General features: G+C 41.7%; 1 protein-coding gene across 1 annotated transcript in view; it reads left to right on the plus strand.

Annotated features, from left to right (window-relative positions):
* Window positions 1-23,222, plus strand: part of EYS (EGF-like photoreceptor maintenance factor) — a 1,472,906-nt gene that overhangs the window by 1,406,709 nt on the left and 42,975 nt on the right. Inside the window, 2 exon segments of the mRNA XM_087856898.1 lie at window positions 9,880-10,046; window positions 11,073-11,217. Coding sequence (XP_087713024.1) covers window positions 9,880-10,046; window positions 11,073-11,217 — 312 coding nt within the window.

The following is a 23,222-nucleotide window of genomic DNA, read 5'->3' on the forward strand; positions in this document are numbered from 1 at the left end:
ACAGAAGATGGAATTCAGAAAGTACAGTGCTCATCCCAGGAGAACGGTCAGGGAATTTCTTTCTGTTGGCGTGTTTCTCATTCTGTGCCTCCCATTTCGACCAGTCCTCTACAGTTAGCTCAAGAGCAGCCCCGCTGGCATTCTCGTGCCCATTCTCCCCCAGCCTGGGCCCAGCTAGTCCCCAGCCCCATGGCTGTGTAAGCAGCCAGTTTATTCGGCCCCCTTCACTCTCCCTTCATGGCTTCCTCTCGCCTGGAATGCCTGACCCAGTTCTCTTTACCTTTTCCAGTACTCCCCAGTGTGATGGGGAGAAATTCTGAAGACTTTGGGGCTCCTGAGAGCGATCGACACAAAGCCTATATAGAACTTGTAGTCTGTGTCCCATAATTTGCAGTTTATAGCCCCTAATAAATATATACAGCTGTGTCATTCACAATCATGACTTCAAGTCGTATGAAGCTACCATATTCATAAATCAAAAACACTAGAACAGTGGCAATTTCATAATCTTAATCTTGCCCCTCGGCAAGATTCATCTTAAATTTCTTTTAGACAATCCATGCCTTTAATATCTTTTGTATCCCCACCTGCCTCACCCACAGGGCTGGTACTGTGTGAGAAACCAGTAATTACATACTTATCGATTCTTGCCGTAACTGAAAGACTCTCTGAAGACAAACGCTATCCCAGTTAGCTTGTAATACTGTATCTTGAGATCGATGTGGATGGCAGTGAGGAAGGTGGGACCTAAATAAAGGATGGGGGTGTCTCTGTTCACATCATTGAAATAGGGGTTAAAATCTCAACATTAGCCTATATTATTAAGGTATAAAACAGGGATAGAATTTTCCCGAAAAAAAATGTATAACTTCCTGGTTATTTGATGTATGTACTAAGTGCTTTGTGTGCGTAGCTTTCTGCCAGTCCCTCGCACGGAGGTCTTCTGTGCTGCAGTAATTAACTATGAAAGGTTACCTCGTATTTCATGCCAAATAATATCTTATTTACTTCAAGCCCTCGGTTATTAACTGTAACAGAAATAAGAACACGTAAATATAGCTTGATGTTTTTCTGGGGGAAAAAAATGAAATGAATGTCATCTACAGTACAGAAAAAGAAAAATGAGGGGGGGCATTTCAAAAATCCAATCAGCTCAGCCTGTTCTTTGAAGGGCCTTGATTCAGATGGAGCAGAAGGAAGATGCCTGATGAATGAGAGAGCAGGTTGTAGCCAATTCCTTAATGTAACACATCTACCAATTTCACAGTACTCAGGCATTTTGTAACATAACTGACAGTGTATGCTCGTACCCAATATTTTCTTTTGTAGTAAAATGTTCATTATTTTCTTCCATAATCACATCAGAGTGACTAGAAATTGTGCGAATTTCTTCCTGACAACCTCAAACTATCAAATCTTGGCTTTTGTGAAATTAAATATCCTGGACTATAGTGTCAAAGTTGTCTAAGTTATTAAATAATTTGAGTTCTTAACATTGTCCAAAAAAAGTTAAACTAATTCACTCTACTGACTTGAGAAATAAGAATTATTACATTTGACCAGTGCTTAAACAGAGTTGAAATGACAAAAATATATAGATCCTTGCAAATCCTCCCCCCTTTTTATTTATTTATTTATTTATTTATTTATTTATTTATTTATTGAAGATTTTATTTATTTATTTAGAAAGAGAGAGAGTGCTTGTGCCAGCGAGGGGGAGGCGGGGAGGGAGAGAATCCTCAGGCCGACTCTGCACTGAGAGCAGAGCCCAACACAGGGCTTGATCCCACCAGCCCGAGATCATGACCCGAGCCAAAGTCAAGAGTCTGACGCTTAACCGAATGAACCACCCAGCGCCCTCCTTTTTTTTTTTAATTTATTTATATGGAAGGGAATGTTCATTTATGCATAGTTCAGTGGGCACAACAGTTATCTCATAGAAGAACATCCAGAGGACAAAAAAAAAAAAAAAAGAGGAGGGGCCAACTGCAAATCCGCCCACTAGAAGCTCACATTCTCACTGTTTTCCACCTGCAATGACGCCTTATGGAAATTCGAGTGCACCCGCAACTGTGCCTACATCCCTTATTTTCATGATCTCATCTCTGACAGCAAACAGCAAGAGAGATCCAGACCTCCCACTTTTTCTAGTCTCAGCTCTTCTTGTTCAAAACATAGAAAAATATGGACCCTATGTAGCCTCGGGAAATGTGGTTTATCACATTCTCATGTGCTCCAAGCACAGCGTTGCATTTGTTGTCGCTGTCCCCCTTCCCTCGCTGCCTGTTCACCAGCACAGCTGGAAGCCAAGACATCATCTTGACTTGGCCACAAACAGTAGCTGGTTGACATTGCCCACATTTTCATCATTTAATCTCCTGAAGCAGAAACTACACGGTCTCCATTGTCCACAACAGCTACCAAAGAAACATCGAGGACATGGCTGTGTACGGTTCTGATGCTTTCAAAGCTCTGGACCACCCTTAGTTTAATGGTCATATCTACAGAACAGGAAGCTGAGAGTCTGCCACTATGGTTAGAAGCCGTACAGCACAGGGACCCCTGGGTGCTGCCATCGGTGAAGCGGCCGACTCTCAGTTTCCACTCAGGTCATGATCTCGGGTCGTGAGATCAAACTCTGTGCGGGCCTCCGCGCTCAGCGGAGAGTCTGCTTCTCTCTCTCCCTCTGCCCCTCTCCCCCCCTTTCTCTAAGATAAATAAATAAATCTTTAAAAAAAAGAGAGAGAAAGAGAAGCTGTACAGAATAGATCTTAAGATAAACCAAGAGCGTATGCTCCTTAAGAGTTCATTCAAAAATCTCCAACCATCTTGGTTTTTTTGTTGTTGTTTTGTTTTGTTTTTTTAAGTAACAATGCAGGGTGTGAACTCACCACCCTGAGATCAAGACCTGAGCTGAGGTCAAGAGTCAGATGCTTAACCGACTGAGCCACCCAGGTGGCCCAAAACCAGCAGTCATCTCAATTTTAGTTTAGCACCCACGAAAGCAGAGATCATCACTGACTATGGAGTAAAAATGGCTTGAGTGTCTAGAATCCCGTACTACTCAATACGTATTGTTCCGGTAGGTGAAACTTGCATTCTTTTGGGTCTTATTTCTCACACATCAAGCTAGATATATTTTTCTTTGCATCACGTTAGCTTCGATTCTAATTTCATAAGCTTCTTCCACGATTTTCCTAAAATCACTCACACCTGTCTAACTCTTTACTCACATCTAATTTAGCTTCCTCTCTAAAAACTGGCTATACCCTCTCACGACCACTTGAACAGTCAACTAAAGCTTAGTTACGCTTATCTTGGTGTCTCCGTGTCAGCACCATTGTATTCTATGTCAAGGATATTTGATTAAAAGGCAGTTTCCTTCTTTCAGAAACCTGAAAGCTTCATAGGCCCTGGAATAATACTCAAATATATTCACAGAATGTCTGTGCACAAGGAAGGGCTTTTCGGAAGGGAACTCCGGGGCCATTCACCAGGCAGGGCTCAGTGGACCAGAAAGTCACAGCATCATCTTGGTGGCTTCTCTCCCATCTTTTCTTTCACTCAGGACAGGAAAGGAAGAAGGGAGAGGAAAAATCTACTTGTCGCTTAGAATTTCTGAATCCATTTGCAAAGATCTAATAAAACACTTTAAGTTATTGCTAGAGACAATTCTGTGTTAGTATTATCATCATCACTTTTCAAAAGACAGAGAGAAGAGGAAATGAGCAAAGAGCCCAAGATTAAACTCTCGTGCCTTTGCGACAGCTGGGGCACCGCTTACCTCTGTGGGTTCCAAGTACGTTATCATTTTTAGAGAGGTAAATTAGACTTATACATGATAATAGGTCACCATATTGGAAGAATAGTTTGAAGAAATAATAACAAATTGCATTCACTCTTTCTGTAGTTATAAATCAAAATTTCATACTTCAGAAAGTTTTTTTTCTATTGGAATTAAAAGATTGTTGAATAGCTGAACAAGACTTAGCGTGCTTCTGTGACATTACAAGTCTCAATATTAACCTTTAGGCCTGGTGAGCACTGAAATACACAGGGATTTTGTGGCACCGTCTCTATACACATTTTAGATTCCCAGTATGCCCCCTCGGAACAGCCAAGGGACAGCCCAAGAATCCAAGGAACAGCCTTCTCACAGTTCTGAATCCTCACCAGGGCACCTGAGAATGAGCTCCTGCCTCTTCCCAGGCCAGTGGTTCTGATTTCTGGGGTATCCTTCTAAGCACACCAAGTGAGAGCTCATGCGTGTATAGTTTTATGATTTACAACAGACAGTGATTGACCAGGATCAACGGGAGAAACAGCAAGACAGCTTCTCCCAGAAATTCTCTCCAATGCGTAGGCTTGGATTAGTTCTTTTATAGTACATGAGTCTTAGTCTTCCTTTTAAGGATTTCATTGATGAATCAATGGTTCCAACCCCCAGCTTCTCTTCTCCAGGCATTCCTTCAAGGTGAAGCTAATGAGACCGACTCTGATTACTGTTTCTGAATTTGTATGGGTTTTTTTTTCTCATAAAAAATCCATCACAATCACCGTATGGTGTTGCCAGGGTCCTGCCAAGGTCTGCCTATTTTCTCTGTTTTTGTCTCTCTCTTTTTCCTTCAGGCTACAGTGACCTGTATGATTTCTCCTGTGTTGACTCTCTGAAACCTCTGATACACTTCCTCCCTCCTATATAACAGATTTCCCCTTCCTGTCCATACTTGCCAGTTAATCGGAGGCTATACTGACATGCTCCAGCCAGGCTGGAGAACTGCTGGTATAAATACTAAAACCCTTAGGTTTAAAAACAAACTACAAACAAACAAATCCAGTAAAGCTCAACCTCTTTGATCTTTCCTTCCAGAATATTCATAGCGGCATCCTTCACCTTGCTTCCATTTTTTTTTTTAATTGAGGCATAGCTGATACACCATGCTACATTACCTGCAGGTGTGCAACACAGCGATTCATAGGTTATGCTATGCCTCCAAGTGCGGTTGCCATCGGACACCATACAAGGTTATTACAAAATCACTGACTATATCCCCTATGTTGGACCTTTCATCCTGGTGACTTATTCATTCCATAACTGCAAGCCTGTACCTCCCACTCCCCTTGACCCATCTTGCCCATCCCCCCATTTATTCCGCTCTGGTAACCACCAGTTTGTTCTCTATATTTAAGGTCTGTTTTTGCTTCTTTTGTTTGTTTGTTTTGTTTTCTAGATTCCACATGCCACTGAAATCATATAGCATTTGTCTTTCTCTGCCTGACTTTATTCACTGAGCATAATACCCTCTAGGTCCATCCATGTTGTTGAAAAATGGCAAGATCTCATTCTTTTTACGGCTGAATGGTATTCCATTGTGAATAAATATAAATTTAAATATATATAAATATATATATACACACACATATTCTGTATCCATAATCTGTATCCACTCATCTATCAATGGACACTTCCATATCTTAGCAATTGTAAATAGTGCTGCAATAAACATAGGGTTGCGTGTATCTTTTTGAAGCAGTGTTTTCATTTTCTTTGGCTAAATACCCACTAGTGGAATTACTGGATCATGTGGTAATTCGATTTTTAATTTCTTGAGGAACCTCCATACTGATTTTCACAGTGGCTGCTCTAGTTTGCATTCTCAGCCACAGTGCACAAGGGTTCCTTTGTTTCCATTATTTATCACTGTTACCCTGGCCACCATCCCTCTCTTCCCTTAGACTGAGTACTTGCTTCTGTTGCTAAGTCACTGTTCTCTGTCCACTATGAGGCCAGATGCTTTTCTGACCACAGCATCTCATCTTCTTCCCCCATGAGGTCTCCTGTAAGCAACATTACGAGTTGTTATAATGTTAAATATGGTCACCACCACACACCCACTTCAAAGCTCTCTGCATAACAATATTTGTGGAACTGAGTTACGACTCTTCTTTCTAGCCAATGAGAGACCAAGTTCGCTTGGTTGTTGGTTTTTTTTTTTCTGTACATTCTAAAAGGATTTTTATTCACTTCCTGGGATCTTGTTATTCTTAACTACTATTCATCCAAAGTCATCTCCTATTGTTTCCTTCCTCCCCCTTTACCACTTACACAACATAATCTTGCTAAATCCTTCCTTCTTAGCACCAGCTCCCAAGTAATATCCAACAAATATCCCTTGCTTTGTCTAAAGATCTTCTTCCTAAGCCTGGTTTCATTAAGATTCACTGTGGTTTTGTGTTCTGCATGCCAAGTGAGCGTAGTTCCAATTCTTTTCATGAAAAAACTCACTGTGTCAATCACTAAAAATCTCTATCTAATATTATAAATGCCAAATATCATCTGTAACTTTGTGAATTGTCAAATGTAAAAATAGAAATTGCCCATATATTTCTCAAAGCTACTCACAGAACAATATTATAAAGGAACACTTAAATTTGAGGATGCAATTAGTGTTGGTTGTTTGAATATGCCAATGTTTATATTATTATGTGCTGTAAGGCAAGAAATTTTCACTTCAATAAATTACAGGAAAGTGACATAAGACATATAAATGGACACTGATTGATTGTGATGGACTTCCAGGTTTCCAGAACATCCCCTAGAGCACTTCCAACTCCCTGAAATAACGTTCACCTTCCAGGCACCAGCTCTGGTAGTCAACTGCTTTCTTTCTCATATATCCTCCATCACTCACCATCAGGGCTTACAACAGAGGAAAGGTCCAGAGAGGAAGGTGTGGCAGAGAAGAGGAAAACAACCCTGGTGGACCCATGGTTTGTAAATAAGAGGCGATCATTTGCTTGACAGTGTGATTAGCTCCCTGGCTCTGCTTATCCGCACCTGTTGGTCATCCCTACTTCTATGCTCTGGGACAGGTCTGTAGGCGGGGGTACCTATAAACTGAAGTCAGCCTCTCTCCCCAGCCTGCCCCTTGCCAAGGCGCCTATCTCCATAACTGACCCTGTCATTCCACCTGGTTCTTTATATTTTTAAGATTTTATTTATTTATTCGACAGAGACAGCCAGCGAGAGAGGGAACACAAGCAGGGGGAGTGGGAGAGGGAGAAGCAGGCTCCCAGCGGAGGAGCCTGATGTGGGGCTCGATCCCAGATCGCCGGGATCACGTCCTGAGCCGAAGGCAGACACTTAACGACTGCGCCACACAGGCGCCCCTCCACCTGGTTCTTTAAACCAGACTCTTTGGAACCCCTTCAGCTCTTCCCTCTTCCTCAACTCTTCACTCCAAATTGATCTGTCCTTTCAGATTTTCCTTCCAAATCCTGTACAAATTCCTCCTCTTTTCTCTACCCCCTCTGCCGCTGCCTTGATTTCTTTGGACCTTTATCTCTTCTCTTGAGTCACTTGAATGATTTTCCAGCAAGATTCCAAGTCTGCCTCTCTGTTCTGCCCCTCAACATTGCTGTGAGAGTCTTCAAAAATCTAAGACTAGGGGCACCTGGGTGGCTCAGTCAGTTAAGTGTCCAACTCTTGATTTTGGCTCAGGTCATAATCTCAGGGTTGTGGGCTCGAGCCCCGAGTCAGACTCCATGCTGGGCATAGAGACTACTTAAGATTCTCTCTCTCTCCTTCTACCCCTCCTCCCTTCTCTCTCTATTTCAATCTCTTGCTTTAATAAATAAATAAATAAATAAATAAATAAATAAATAAATAAAATTTAAAAAATAAATAAATAAAATCTAAAACTAATATAATTCTTTCATTCAGAACCTTTTCAAGGCTCCTAAGAGTCTCCAGTAAAATATTCAGCTCATTCATTGCGATATTCTAGGCCTTAAGGATATGGTTCTTTCTGCCACAGACACAAAATGCCAGCCAGGCCCAGTCCCCAGCAGTCCTGTAAGCATTCCATGTCCTCTGCCTCTTTATTCCCTCTGCTTCTAGCGGCCCTCTTCAGAACCTCCCCTTTCCTCATCTGCCTTGTAACTTCTTATATGTCACTTTGTGGGTTAGCTCAGAAACCCACTCAAAAATCACTCCTTTTGAATTTCCTGTCTTTCCCACCCTGTCGTAATGACTGCCCCCACTGCTGCTCTTCCTCTGATCCCCATGGCACTTGAGACAAACTTCCCATCTCCTCCCAGCCAGGCTGTAGGACCTTGAGAATCATGCTGTTCTTGGCATGATACAGGTTTTTCATGACTTGAGGAAGGAGGAATGGCAACAGGACAGAAAGGAGAGAAGGTTATGGCTCAAACAAATTGCTCTCCTACCACCAGTTCCATTGGCAGAATACCATCTCCATTCCAACGGTCTGAACAACTGAAAAGACAGTTGAGATGGCCACTAGAATTCCTTTAAAAAGATCCCCATTCACAGCCCACAGAAAAGTCTCTTACAATTCTTTCTTCAGCCCTCTCTCCCTGTCTTCTAAAGTCCAGCCACTGCCTGAGAGACTTCAATCTCTGACGCTTTTTCTCCTTTCTGCAGAACTGCATTCCTGAATCTGTTTTCTCCCAGCAGTTCTTCCTATTTTTAATTTATAACCCAGCTAACCTGCTGCAATAGTGCGGGGGGGAGAGATCGCCTGAGAGAGAGAGAACGAGATTTGCTATGAATTCCCAACATGTTCAGATAGCGGTATGGTGCTGAACACAGTGCCTCTCACCGCTGGCTGCATGTCACACTGGCCTAAGGAGCTGCCAGAATAACCCAGCTCAGGGCCTATGGCAGGCCTGTTAGGAAAGCACAGGTAGGTTCAAGTATCTCTAAGTATTTGTCTTCCGTTTCTCAGTGCCTTAGGAAGCCCACCTCCCTATGCTATCTAGAAACCCCCACCCCTGCAGATCTTTCTCTCCTTTACCTTGCCTAGCCTAACGACAGAAGCCAAGGCAGCATACAACACCACCCTTAAAAGTGTAAGAGAGGGAGGTTATACATGTTCACAACAAACTTTGTTCCTGTCCAAGCCTCACTTCTACTTTTTACCCCTGATTAAACTTCTTACTTCTATCAGGCCTCATATTCTTCCTCCGAGCAGAAATCCTTGCCTTAGTTTCCTACCTGCAAACCTCAGTATTAAGGTCCACAAACACACCTTTCAGAAACTGGATGATGTATTTGGGTCCCTCCTCCCTGTGGACAGACCTCTTGTCTCCACCTAATTAAGAAGCCCTGCCTTGACCTATGGCTGCTCTGCCCACCTGCTGAGAATTACACCGTTGATCATCTCCAGTCTTCCTAATGCCTCCAGGCATACGGCCGGGACCCTCCTGTCGTGTCTGATGCTGGTTCTCTCCCACCCACCTTCCCCCTTTTCCATGGGTCTGGGGGAGCTGTACCCTGAGTGCTCCGGGTCCTGCAATTTGCTGCTCTCCATGGGTGGTCCTGAGCTAATGGAGGGAGAATGAGAATAGGGAACACAGAAACAACCCACCTTTAAGTGGGCGTGGGGATATGGTCAAGAGCTTTTGTAATAGAACGATTATAGCATATCCTGAGCAATTATGGAAATAATATTTTTAAAACTCTCTTCAAATCATAGAATTTCAAAGCTGAAGCTCGGTTATCTCAATCTTTTGAATCTCCTGAACTATCAGAGCCGTTCAACTCTATTATAATAAAGTGCACACGGAATTTCATTCAGAAGAAAAGGAGATTTTAATCCCAACTTTTTAGGTATTGATCATTCCCCTGGCTTGATGAGAACCCTCATGGCTTCAGAGAAAAGCTGCTAGAGTTCACGCAGTTTCTGGAGGCGTGAACACTCCCCAGGTGCACACACAGCTGAGCGCCCGTGCGAGGCGGCGTGTCTATCGTCTGCCTGGATGCTGTCTGCACCTCAAACTAGACAATAAACTGAAGCTGACTGGACTCCTGAATTTTCTCTCAGCAAGCATGCCCCACATATCTTCTCAGTCCAGGGTTGAACGGCGATGACTTCCTGGCCGCGGGTCTGCGCAACGGCAGTGTGGTTTATACTTACAACCTGGGATGGGGCACAGCAAGTATCAGCAGTGATCCCCTCGATCTGGGCCTTGCCATCCACATGGTCCGTCTGGGGAGGTTCTTCCAGATGGGCTGGCTGAAGGTAAAACGCCATCCCCTCATCTGTCGCACAGCTTTGCTGAGCATTACCGTATACCGTCGGATCTGTGCAGTAAAGGCCAGAGGCAACAGGCCCGAGCTGCCTGCCCCACGCAGTTCACAGACCAGCGCCCACAGCTGGGGAGGACAGGCATGCTTGCAATTAGGTGGTGTGGGGATAAGTAAGAGGGATGAATAATGTAGATAAGGTGAGAGAGAGGGCTCAGGAAATGCTCCCCCGAAAAGGTGATGTTTGAGCATAACTGCAAATAAATGGAGTTCAGAAAAACAAGGCCAGCATGGACTTGAAGAATGTGAGTAGTTCAGTGTGGCTTTCCAGTAGGGAAGAGCAAAAGAGGTGGCTAACTGGTAAACCAGGCCTACGTTATCAAAGGACTTAGATGTCACACTAAGTTAGAATTTTTTTTAAGATTTTATTTATTTATTTGAGAGAGAGAAAGAAAGAAGAGCACAAGCGTGGGGGCAGGGAGAGGGAAAGCAGGCTCCCCCTTGAGCAGGGAGCCTGACTTGGGGCTCCATCCCAGGACTCCGTGATCATGACCTGAGCTGAAGGCAGACACTTAACCAACTGAGCCACCCAGGTGCCCCATAGCTAAGATTTTTATCAAGAGCTATGGGGAGCTACTGAGAAATTTAAGAAGGGAGGTTGGGTACCGCAGCTGATTGACTTTTTTTGTTAAATGACTCTGATGGTTGTTTTGAGAATGGAAGGGGAGGGGCCAAGGCTAGATGGAGGAAGACCGGCAGGATACTAGCTCCTGATCTTTGGAGAACTGTGATTTTGATTGAAATGCAAAACCATGTCTGCTATATTAATATATCCATGGTAACAGACACCAGCGGAGAAGCAAAGAATAGAGTGGTGAGGTGTTTTTTATTTTTTCAAAATTCAGGTCTTTGTGAATTTTTCATGCCAAGTTAATGGGAAATAACAAAACAGTATCTTAACAGTTCACCTTGGGGAATTAATTCCTTTTTTAATAGGTTTTGAATTCTTTTCCTTTTGAAGGTAGATGATCATAAAAATAAATCCATCATCTCCCCGGGAAGACTGGTTGGTCTCAATGTCATCAGTCAGTTTTATGTAGGTGGCTACAGTGAATATACACCAGATCTCTTACCCAACGGAGCCGATTTTAAAAATGGCTTTCAAGGTAAGGCGTGATGGGTTTTACATTCTACCTACCAGTTTCAAATTCTGAAACAAGAAAAAACTTTAAATAATATACTTCTAGTTCCAAAACCAGAAATATGGATTGCTTTCTAATCAGACTTGATCAAAATTAGATTTTAATGGAAAGCATTCAGTCACTGTTTATTCATCACTTCCTACCTATGTACTACCTGTGTAGATATTTCCATGAAGAAAGCAAAGACCCCTGTACTTACGAGTGTACATTCCATTTGGGTAAAGGCAATAAACACTAAATATGATGAATAACTAAAACTACTATAAGAAAATAGCGGTATAAGCTGACAAATTCTGTAGGGGGAGAAAGGAAAAGTGGAGCAAGATATGGGGGGGATCAGCGGCATGGCTAATTTTTTTTATATAGGGTGCTTTTTAATATAGGGCAAACAGGGTGCACCTCCTGGACTCACAGTAGAAATTGAAACTCCAACTAACTTTGGAATGTGCTTGATGTTCAGGGGAGAGACAGACTGCAGCTAACTGATCCAAACCCCCAGCGTGCAGCCCGTAAGTCAAGAGGGTTACGGGGGAACGTTATGCTTCAAAAAGTGATCGTATTGCCATAGTCTGTCTGTGTTCAGAAAGGGAAATAGACTCAGACCTTCTCCCACAAAGCTGATTCACAGTAGATTCGTGAGATAAAGACATGCTTAGAATTGTTATAATAGTGCATTTGGTGAAAATAAGCTTTTGATGGATCCTAGTCTCAGAATATTTGCTGAAGGAGCTGTTGGTTATAGTGTCCTCAGCCACCCACCCGTGACAGGCCCACTGTCCGGCAGAAGTCAAGGAATAGGCCCCGGGATGTGCTGCACGTCTCTGCAGGACAGGATGGCACTATCCGCCATCCAAAGCCATTTCAGGCGCCTGAGTCCTCTGCCTGCCCGGCAGCAGCCTTCTCCCCACCTTCACCGACCTCTGCCTGAACACGGATGCAGGAGCCCATGTACGTGAGACGCATGAAAGCAGCACAGCTAGCCAGCATGCCGCAAGGTCGTCTTCCAGTAAGATGAGCTCCTTCTGCCAAGGCTGTCCAAGAAGCTTTTTCTTTGACTGTGTAATCAGTGCTGATTCTCAGAGGGGTGTCTACAGAAGAGTTTAAAGCATATTAAGACACTGTGCTAAATGTAGTAACTCGACAGTTCTTTCACAGCAGGAGATACTCTGAAAAGGATTGTAAGGGCATGACAAATCAGTGAGTTTTTAAGAACAACTATATTCAAGAAAAGGGATGGGTAAGCTTATGAATATGAAGAAGCACGTGTTCCACTCAGCGAAGTGGGGACCCTGGGAGGGGTCATCAAACCTCGCTGTCGTTTATTCACAGACACAACGCTTACAGAAATACTCCAGGAATAGCATCAAGGGTAAGAGCGCAGATTCCAAAACCCCACAAGCAACTGCCGTCCGCACCCAGCTCTGCCACCTACAAGCCTCAGGACCCTGGCTAGTCCCCTCCCTGCGCCTCGCTATGCCTTACCTATAAAATGGGACAATAGCAGCACTTCTCTTGCTATGTGGTTCTGAAATTGAGGTCATGGTGGGAGAACACAAGACTGGCACCCGGTTTACAGCACCGGCTTTCTGTTAGCCATGATGACGGGAGGTGCTGGGAGGTGGCACAGCTCCTCTCAGACATTCGCTTCTGTTTCTCCCTACACGTGCGGACACGGGTTAGGTGCCCAGGCTCTGGAGTCGGGCGTCTTCAGATTCAGGCTCTGCCACGGAGCCGCTCCTAACGTGTAGCCTGTCATTCAAACTCTATGAGCTTCCATTTTCTTCTCTTTTCTCCTCAGAGGAGAAAAATATCTACCTCATAGGGTTCTTCTGAGTTAATCAATTAAATAAAATAATTAGGGAGCCTGGGTGCCTTGGTCGGTTAAGCGACTGCCTTCAGCTTGGGTCATAAATCCCAGGGTCCTGGGATCGAGCCCCATGTTGGGCTCCCTACTCAGCAGGGAGCCTACTTCTCCCTCTCCAGCTCCCCCTGTTCCTGCTCTCTCTCTCACATAATAAAATCTATAAAAATAAATATTAATCATAACAAAACAAATACAGAGTTTCATGAAAAATTTTAATAATTAGACTAAGGTTGCCACATTTGTCTTTAGAATAGTGATTACACATAGTTAAAGATTATATGGTTTAGGCTTTCATATTTTTATAAACACTAGTGATGAATGACTCTAATCCAGAAGTTCTCAGTCTAAAATATAAATCCGTGCTGTTGATAAAGCCCATTTGTTTTTGTTCTGGAAATGGTTTCTAACGAGCCATTACTTCCCTATAACCTTTAATACTTACAAAGATCTTGAGGTTATTTAACCTTCCCCAGAGTAACTGACATCCGCCAGGCAGAGAAGGCCTTACTGTCTCACCTGCCATTAAGAAGAATTCTGCCCTCGTCTCCAAAGTGACGTCTGGTCCAAAGCTGCAGAGTTCTCAGCCTGAGGTTCATGAATGAGATTCAGTGGGTCCTCGAGTCTCCTGAAACCACACCTAATTGTGCGTGTGCCTACTTGTATTTTTATGGGAAGAAGATCCATCACTTTCATCAATGTTCTAAGATCTGTTGCTTTCACTGACAGACCTATTTAGTCCTGGTGTAAAATTAAAAGTTACTTTTGGCCAGTGTGAATATGGGGAAACCTGCTGTCCCGTCTGTCTAGTCTAATGTTACAGCAGCTCGTGTTCATCGACACCAGGATGACTAAATATTTATTACTCAACTGAATATCAGAGTGGACATGTAATAGATTCAGATTCATTAACAACACTGTGAAGAACACGTTATGCCAACGAAAAGCGCCCTGCTCTGTCAGTACAATCAGTTTCTTGCTAGTTCAGCTTTCTCTCTCTCTCTCTCTCTTTTTTAATTGCATGGCACTTTTCAAACCAGAACACGTAAGGGGAGGGAGAAAGAATTTATTGCAACAATTTAAATATTATTTTACTGTCCAAAAAATGCTATTACTTATGTGGAACCCAGCCAGTCTTACTTTCCAATATACACATGGCTGATGGCTTCCAAGTCTTTATCATAACCACTTTACCATTTGCAGGAAGTATGTATTGAATACCTGGTGCATGGTGCTATACTTTTTTTAAAGATTTTTTTTATTTATTTGAGAGAGAGAGAGCACAAGCAGGGGGAGGAGCAAAGGAAGAAGGAGAAGCAGACTCACTGCTGAGCAGGGAGCCTGATGCGGGTCTCGATCCCAGGACCCCAGGATCACAACCTCAGCCGAAGTCAGATACTTAACTGACGGAGCCACCCAGACGCCCCTGCACGGTGCTGTACTAAGCAGATTAAACTTTGCTATATTAGTAAGACTGAAAATATACAATATATATTCTACATATGGCTTCCACTGTAATTGCCTATAAACTGCGTATGTTGACTGACATGAAGCATCTCTCTGTAAAATAAACACATTTAACTATTTGTATTAGCCAAATGTTCCTCTAAATATAGCATTGCCACGTTTTCAGCCAAAAATATATTTCAGCAGTTCCTCATAACAAAAGCATTTCATTTACCCATATAAAGGAGAAGTGGTTTTAAATGAAACATTTCAGAGTTTAAAACTCGTTACAGTCATTTACAAGTTTTTTTTTCAGCGCGTGATTATAAAAACTACAAAAAGCTCAATTTTTGCTAAAAAGAAAAAAAAAAACTGTATAAAGGTGGTAAAGGGCTCGAGCCAGGGAGGTAGACAGGGGAGAAGATGAGACCTGCTAGTTGCCAGGGATTCTGCTAGCCAGTTTGTGCATATTACCCTATTCCTCTTATTCACAGGATAGCTATTCCCGTCCCCATTTTACAAGCGCAAAGATGAGCACTCAGGTTTGGATCGTCTACCCGTTACGTGGCAGAGATTACAACTGAACCCAGACCCACCTGACTCCATCCTGTACTTACACTTTGGCTCTCTGCCGAGTGCGTTTCACTCTGCCAAAAGCATGGGAAACCCTGCTTTGTTAATTACGTTACCCGGTTATTCTGTATACAGCTGGTGGCACTCAATTTCTTCCTTTTGTGCAGTGCTTTTTTTGTGTAAGAGCAGATGGCAGGACTTGGAGAAATAACAAAGGTTAAATCTGAGGAAGGACAATCACTGTTCTCTCACAATAAGAAAACAGCAGTGCCTGCTGAGAGTGGTGCTTGTCAGCGAAAATGCCAGTGAAAATTAAGGTGGAAAGTAAATTCTTGACCTTTCAAAACTGAGCCCATCTTTTTCACCAAGAGGAATTACTCCATGCTTTCGGCTCCTGAACGTTTCAAAACTGAAGTCCAGTATACCCTTTATTTTCTCATTTTAAAGACACTATTTACGGCCTGATAACCATATTGACTTAAAAGTACTTTTTTTTTTTTTTTAATTTGGGAGAGTATGAAAGAGAGAGAGCAGGGGGAGCAGCAGAGGGAAAGGGAGAAACAGGCTCTCCACTGAGCAGGGAGCCCGATGCGGAACTTGATCCCAGGACCCTGGGATCATGATCTGAGCCGAAGGCAGATGCTTAACCAACTGAGCCACCCAGGAATCCTGATTTAAAAGTAATTTATAAACAAACAGTAAGTGCTGAAGCAGAGGAGTAAAATTATAATACATTTCAGGATCCCAGACAGTTCCATATAAACTCTTCGTTGAAAACTTTCCTTTTTGTTTATATTTTCCTAATCTTGGGGTGTTGAATTTCTTTCTTTTCCCAGCCCTACTGAATACAGTTGGCAAAACAGTATATATTTAAGGTGTAGAATGTGGTGATTTGGAATACAAATACATTGTGAAAAGAGTACCATGGTCGAGTTAACACATTCATCATCTAACATGGTTACCTTGTATGTATGTGTGGTGAGAACACCTACAATTTACTTTCTCAGCAAATTTCAGGTGTATAATACAGTATTATTAACTATAGGCCCATGCTGTGTATTGGATCCCCAGGACTTATTCATCTTATAAGTGAAAGTTTGTACCATTTGGCTAACATCTCCCCCATTTCTCCCACTCCCAGCCCCTGGCAATCACCATTCCACTCTGCTTCTATGAGTTAGACTTTTTTAGATTCCATATATGAGTAAGATCATACAGTGTATACCTGAGAAAGCCCTTTCTAAGGATATATGCAGAGATAAATCCTTGAGGGGAAAAAAGAGAAATGTGACAAAATAAAAACTATAAACTTCTTTACATAAAAAAATAAAAGCTTCACCATAAGCAAAAGTAAATGGCAAATATTAAACCAAAGAAAGGATTAACAATATCTGATAACTAATACACTCGTTATGTAAGCAGGTCTTCCAAATTAATGTTTGAAGTGGCGAATAGAGAAAAATTACATAATAAACAAATGAAAAAGAAGAAATACAAATGGCTAATAAATTTATTAAAAGGTTTTCAACCCCAATTAGCCTACTTCTGTCCTTTGAACACACCCAGCTCATTTCTGCTTCTAGACCTGTACACTGTATCTTCCAGCAGGGGGCACCCTTACCATCAGTCTCCATTTGGCTGCCTCCTCCTTAGCACCTCCCAGGAAGGTGCTCCCTTAGATCAACCCAAAACTATCCCTCCCTCTATTCATTCTCTATCATATCATCATATTTTACTTTCTCCATAAATATTACTAATTTTATTTATTTGTTAGCTTGTTTATACATTAGTTATTATTTTCCCCTGACGATGGGCCTGATCTCTCATTCTACCATTGTATCACTCACACCTCCAAGAGTTGCCCAGCATAGAATAGGCATTCATTATTTGTTCAGTTAATGAACCAGTGAGTAGCTATTCAATGGAAAAGTAGAAGGAATCTTTATTCCAAAGGTTCTCAGCACAAGTGCAAATGTAGGGACAAGCAAGGTGACACCATGATGATCATGAGAATGAAGCCAAACTGACTAAACAGAATATTGTAATTGATTAGCTAGGAGAAATGGGACAGATGAGGTATAGAAGAATGAGAAATTGACAGTCGATAACAGATTTGCTTGTCCTCAAGAATGAGACAAAAGCAGTTTCTGGGCAAGAAAAAGCCATGGTTGGGGTGCCTGCGTGGCACAGCGGTTAAGCGTCTGCCTTCGGCTCGGGGCGTGATCCCGGCGTTGTGGGATCGAGCCCCACATCAGGCTCCTCCGCTATGAGCCTGCTTCTTCCTCTCCCACTCCCCCTGCTTGTGTTCCCTCTCTCGCTGGCTGTCTCTATCTCTGTCAAATAAATAAATAAAATCTTTAAAAAAAAAGAAAAAGAAAAAGCCATGGTAAAGACAATCCTGTCGACATCCCTTTGCAGCATGGATATATTGGGGAATCACTAGGAGACAGTTTTGGAAAATCTAAGCACATTATAAAGGGCCTGGTTTTAAGAAATAGCCATAAAAAAGGAAAGAATTAATTTAGAAGATATTACGGAGAAACATTTATGGTATATTATGATCTATTGATTATGATTGTGGGAGGAAGGTCAGTGGGGAGTCAAATCTAAATTAATCCAAAACAAGTATGAAAAGGCTTGATGTGTTCTAGAATGTCCAAGACACCTAATATGCTAAACAGTAAGTTAAAAGCGTTAGCTGAATTTTATGGAAACTTGTGAAGAAAAAATGAGTAATGTGCTCATGCACATTACTAAGTACTAAGTACTTAGTACTAAGGACAAAAGTACTGGAAGTACTAAGGACATGGAAGTGCTAAGGACAAAACCTGAGGCTTGGGACGCCACCATCATAAAGCAATATATGTTTGAATTAGCTTAACCCATTATGACTGTTACTTCTTTACAATTTTTAATGAAGCTTTTAGGTTTGCTTTACAACTTACGCATTCTAGTTCGCTCTATAACCAAGTTTAATTATTCAAAAGAACAAATTTACCTCACTTTCTCTAAAGAAATGTGGTCATTCTTCAGGTCACCTATGAGATGTTTCTGTTATCTTTTAATGTGATAATAAATAAACTGATAGTAATAGAGAATGTGATAATAAACAATGGGAAGTGACAGTAAGAAAGCAGAGGAGATTGAGGCCCAGGTAGGAAATTCACTCCAACTTGTCATTATCCCATATGGAATAAAGAGCCTAACTGTTCCCACTTAAAAGCCACAAGTGTTTATCTTGGAAAATACAGTGTCAAGTGTAGATAGACACTTAGAACTATTTGCAGATGATTTGGGTTAATATAGAAAACTGTCGTGATTTGTGATAATAAAAGAACTGCCGTACACTGGCGCAGAGGTTTGAGGCTACCAGAGCATTTCTGCATACACTGTTTCCGTTGCTCCTAGTCACATCTTCCTAAAATAGTCAAGGCAGATATCCTAGCCCCAATTTAATGGATGGGGAACTAAGCCCCAGAGATTACAAGTGAATCAAGAGGATAAACCAGCACCTTAAAAGTAGTACATCAGGCCCCAAAATCAAATCTTCTAGTTCCTGGATCAAAACTCTCTCCAGAACCTAAATAACAAGAAATGAATTTAAAAGCAGCTAATAATATAGATAAGGTAACAAAAGTGCTAAGTATCTCTTTAGCTCCAGGATGTAATCTGTTCATTTATTCTTAATTTTTTTTAATGAAGTTGTCTTCAATTGACATTTCATATTTTCTCCAAATTGGAAATAACTCGCCTCATAACACAGACCCTGGGGGTCTCATCAGCTCCTGTGTGGGCGGGAAGCTGTATCTCCTGGTCTAACATGAGAGCCTTGACTTGCGTAGCAAATAGCCTTGATTAATCATGTACGAGGGGAATGACACCTCGGACAGGTTTCTTTACGGGACTCTAAAATCTTTCTCATCAAAATTGGGACCAATGTTTGGGATCTTCTTATTAAAATAACAACAAAATATTTACCATATTAACTACATGTGAAGCACTACCGTACAGTCACAAGTGGTGAGTATTACAGATAATGACTTATTAAAAGTACAGCTCCCTGAATTTAACAGAGGTGAATTTTATGGTATGTAAATTATACCTCAATAAAGCTGTTTAAAAATATGAAGGTTCCCCTCATGGACATTCAGCTCTAGTAGCAGGAGTTTATGGACAATCTGACTTCTTTTGGTAAGTTTTGTAATTCTGCTCTAATCTCAATAATAAGAACCGCATTTTAAAAGAAGATGTTTTCTTTGTAATATACTTTTCGATGGTGTTTAAGACATTTTCCTCTATCTCAGGCTTTTAACTTTACATGGCTCCACGCTTTTGTTTTTCACCTGAAGCAGAGTAATACTAAATTGAATTTCTAGGTAACAGTATAGACAGATCAAAGCTAAAGTTTGGTCTTTTTCTGAAAAATAACTAACACACATAATAAAATATTTTTTAAGTGCTCAAGAGGCAAGTCCCCACCCAGAAGCATAAATTTCACGGTGTTTGGAACAAATTTTAAATGCAAAATCTAAAAGGTGGTCAGAGTGTCTTAACAATGCATAGCTGAATGGTATACAATTTTGTTTGTTTGTTTGTTTCAAGAACTCAAAATGCTCCCTTTGGTTCTCTGCCTCACAGGTGGGAGTAGGAGGCGTTGTGGACACATAAGGGGAAGTCTTGCGCCAAGGAAGGTGGGAGGTCGGGCTTGATAAGGCGGGGACTCCGGGGCTCTGTAAACGGCTGCAAGCCCTGCTTTCCTGCTCCAAGTGTGTCAGCGTGCACAGATCTAGGCGTGTGCGAACGCAGTGTCTCAGATGAGGGCGTAACAAGGCAGAGTTCATGTAATGCTGCATGCTGCTGGGATGAGCTCTGATGCAAGAGAGAACCAGTCAGGCTATTTCTGCTGTTAGTCGGCAGCCAAGGCTAAAAGAAGAGATTTGTTTAGTTGTAACTTATCCATATATGTACATGTGTTTTGTGCAACATGTTTTTCAGCAGATTTTGCTTCATTTAATTTGCATTTGGCTTGACCTTTGTTAAAAACAAGACAGCAGGCCCGAAATGGAGTTGCTTATGCTCAGTCCTGCATCACCAAACCGAGACTTGACTTCGTTACAGTTTCGGCTGTCCCAGAAGTGGAATCTGAAACCAGTCCATCAGGAATCCCCTGATGAGCACGACTTAGATAATCTGCCTGACAGACCCCTGCGATCCCCTAAAGGAAGGAGACCGTGCCATAGCCGGGCCGCTTCTTTGCCGGTGTAACTTCCTTGTTCCCACTGCCTTCTGCCGGTAAGTCTTTCATCTGGTGCAGTCCTCGGAGCTCCTTTCTCTCTGCTGGGCTGGAGGCTGCCCGGTTCAAATCAATCTTTGCGCAAATAAACTCAAAATGTTTAATATGCCTCAGTTTCTTCTAATACCTCGAAGCCATATTCTGACGATGACTGAGGGTCATATGAGGCATGTTCCTTTAAGAAAAGCACAGTGTAGGAAAACCGAAACTTAAAAAACAACTAAAATGTAAACGTGAGCTGCACAGACAGTAAGTACAGTAGGAGCTCAGAGCAAATGTGGCTGTAAGAGGTGAAAGGCACCCGAGGTTTACACTAAGTTCGTAAGTGAGTCTTATTTACAACATAAATCTATCGGTGAGCACAGAATCTCACTGAGCCTGGGTTTCCTGATTATTTTTTGGCTCCCAGATGTCTGAGAATCAGGTGAAATCTAAAAATCCTTTCCTCTGAAAAATAAATGTGCTTAGGACACAAAAATTTGCATAAAATTTTGGAGGTTTCCAAACTCTATAGTGCCCAGTCATAGACCCTCTAGGGTCCCCCAAACTCTCCAAATTAAGAATTCTTTGTCTATTTTATCTTCTGATTTCACCCAGCAGTGTTTAGTGCAGTCTACCTCTGCGGGTTGGTGCAATCGTTTGCCAACTAGTACCCAGCTCCCTAAACTCCCCTCCCTCTGAGTCTTGCTGAAAATTCTCTCCTCTTTCCTGCTCAAAATGTTCCTTAGTCTTTCAATGCCAGGGTAGCAAAACGTGAGTTCTATCTTCTGTTGTTCGAGGTGTGACAGGGCCAGCTGTCACCCTGTCTGCTCCTACTGTGTTTTCCTCCTGCCCAGTAATCCAAAGAATTGTACAGCTCTCCCCAGCCCCTCGAGAAACACCCCCTCTCCAAGCAGCCAGCGGGTGTAGCCAGCTGGATAACTCACTACCTTCCGTTTGGTTTTCTTCCTTCCCCTCACTTTGCTCTTCTCTCACTCCTGCTTGCTAGGCAGAGTACCCCTTCATTTCGGTGGAATTGCTTTTTGACTCTGTCTTCTAGGGATTCCAAGTTAAGGCTAATACTTTTTCTTACCTATGAGATTAAGAAAAAGTTCAAAAATGTGTCTAATCTAATGGTGAGGCTGGAGAGAGGCAGACACTGGCGTTACTAGAGCAAACTCTGTTTAAACCCAAGATGTGCGTCACTCGGTATCTGATTGGTAAAGCTAGAGAACGTTTATACAACAGAGGACACGGCTATAAAAATCTTTATATGTTGCTACGTTGCAGTGGAGTGATCGTCAGGATACAGTCAGTGAAAAAAGTAGGGTAAAGAAGCATGCAAGAAAAGGGAATAATAGATATAGATAAAATAGATATTAATACATACTTATGTGTATTACATATACACATACACACATGCTTATGTGTTTCTAAGAAAAAAAAAGAGGCAGATTATGGAAAAAAAATTAAGAATGGTCACCTGTAGGATGAGGAAGAGAACAAGAAGTGACAAGGATGAGAGCTGGACTTTTAAAAAATACAATCTGCTTCATAGTGTTTACTTGGAACTAGGTCAGATTTTTACCTGGAAAATTTAAAAAAAAAAAAGGAGGAATTCTTAAGCATTCAAAGAAAATAAGGAAATAAATGAGTCTTAACTTTATTTCAAGTTGGTGGCATAACCTAGGAGATTTAGTTCAATTGATGATAAGTTGACTATACAGTGGGTTATATCATAAGGACAAAGAGAACCATAAAGAGATTTTGTAACACATCCTATAGTCTTCATGTTAGTGGTAGCACTGGTGTTATTTTGAAACTACAGATAAAGATAAAAATAGCTAGATAGCAAGATAGCTTGATGGGTGGATGAATGAATAGATAGATATAAACCAAGGGGGTAATTATGTTAATATTTCTCATCAGGAACCAAGATTTTCAGCATAAGAGAAAAGAGATATAGACATTAAATCAAAAAAAGTAAAAAATCTGCTCACTTTTAATTTGAACTAGAAATAACATATGAATTCATGGCTTAATTTTCTCCTTCTAAAGTACTTATTTCTTTTTTTTCTAAAGATTTTATTTATTTTTTTTTATTTATTTTTTATTTATTTGACAGAGGGAGAGACAGCAAGAGAGGGGACACAAGCAGGGGGAGTGGGAGAGGGAGAAGCAGGCTCCCAGCGGAGCAGGGAGCCTGATGTGGGGCTCAATCCCAGGACCCTGGGATCATGACCTGAACCGAAGGCAGATGCTTAATGACTGAGCCACCCAGGCACCCCCTAAAGTATTTATTTCCTAGCCATGTCCACTAAAGAAATCCTGAAACAACAGTAACTCAGTAGGAATTAAAACTCTAGTACCAAAATTGTTATCTCTAAATAGCATTTTCCACAAAAAAATAAACCAGGACTTCTAAAAAAAAAATAAAAATAAATAAACCAGGACTTCTTGCATAATTGGACATTCAGCTCTGGGGTAGGAAATGTATGATATGATCCTGGATCATATTGTGCCTGAAAGCAGGAGAGTTGTCAGAGACTACTAGGGAGATTTTAAAAGAAGACAGAAGCCAACTTTAAGACTCCCACTGGCCAAAGATAGGACCATTTCAGAATCCCAGAGAATAATGTCTGTAATGGATTTAAACATGCCAATATATAAAATACACATAGTTGTAATGATACTCCATACACATATTCCACCAAGGGATTAAAAAAAACTTGTCACCTATGCAAATTACTAGTGTACCACTCCTTATTCCGAAATTTGACTAAAGGGAAAGATGGATAGGTTCAATCTTCCTTTCCA

The sequence above is a fragment of the Ursus americanus genome, chromosome 29, assembly GCF_024610735.1.
Source record: "Ursus americanus isolate L20-20 chromosome 29, mUrsAme1.1.p, whole genome shotgun sequence".
Classification (NCBI taxonomy): domain Eukaryota; kingdom Metazoa; phylum Chordata; class Mammalia; order Carnivora; family Ursidae; genus Ursus; species Ursus americanus.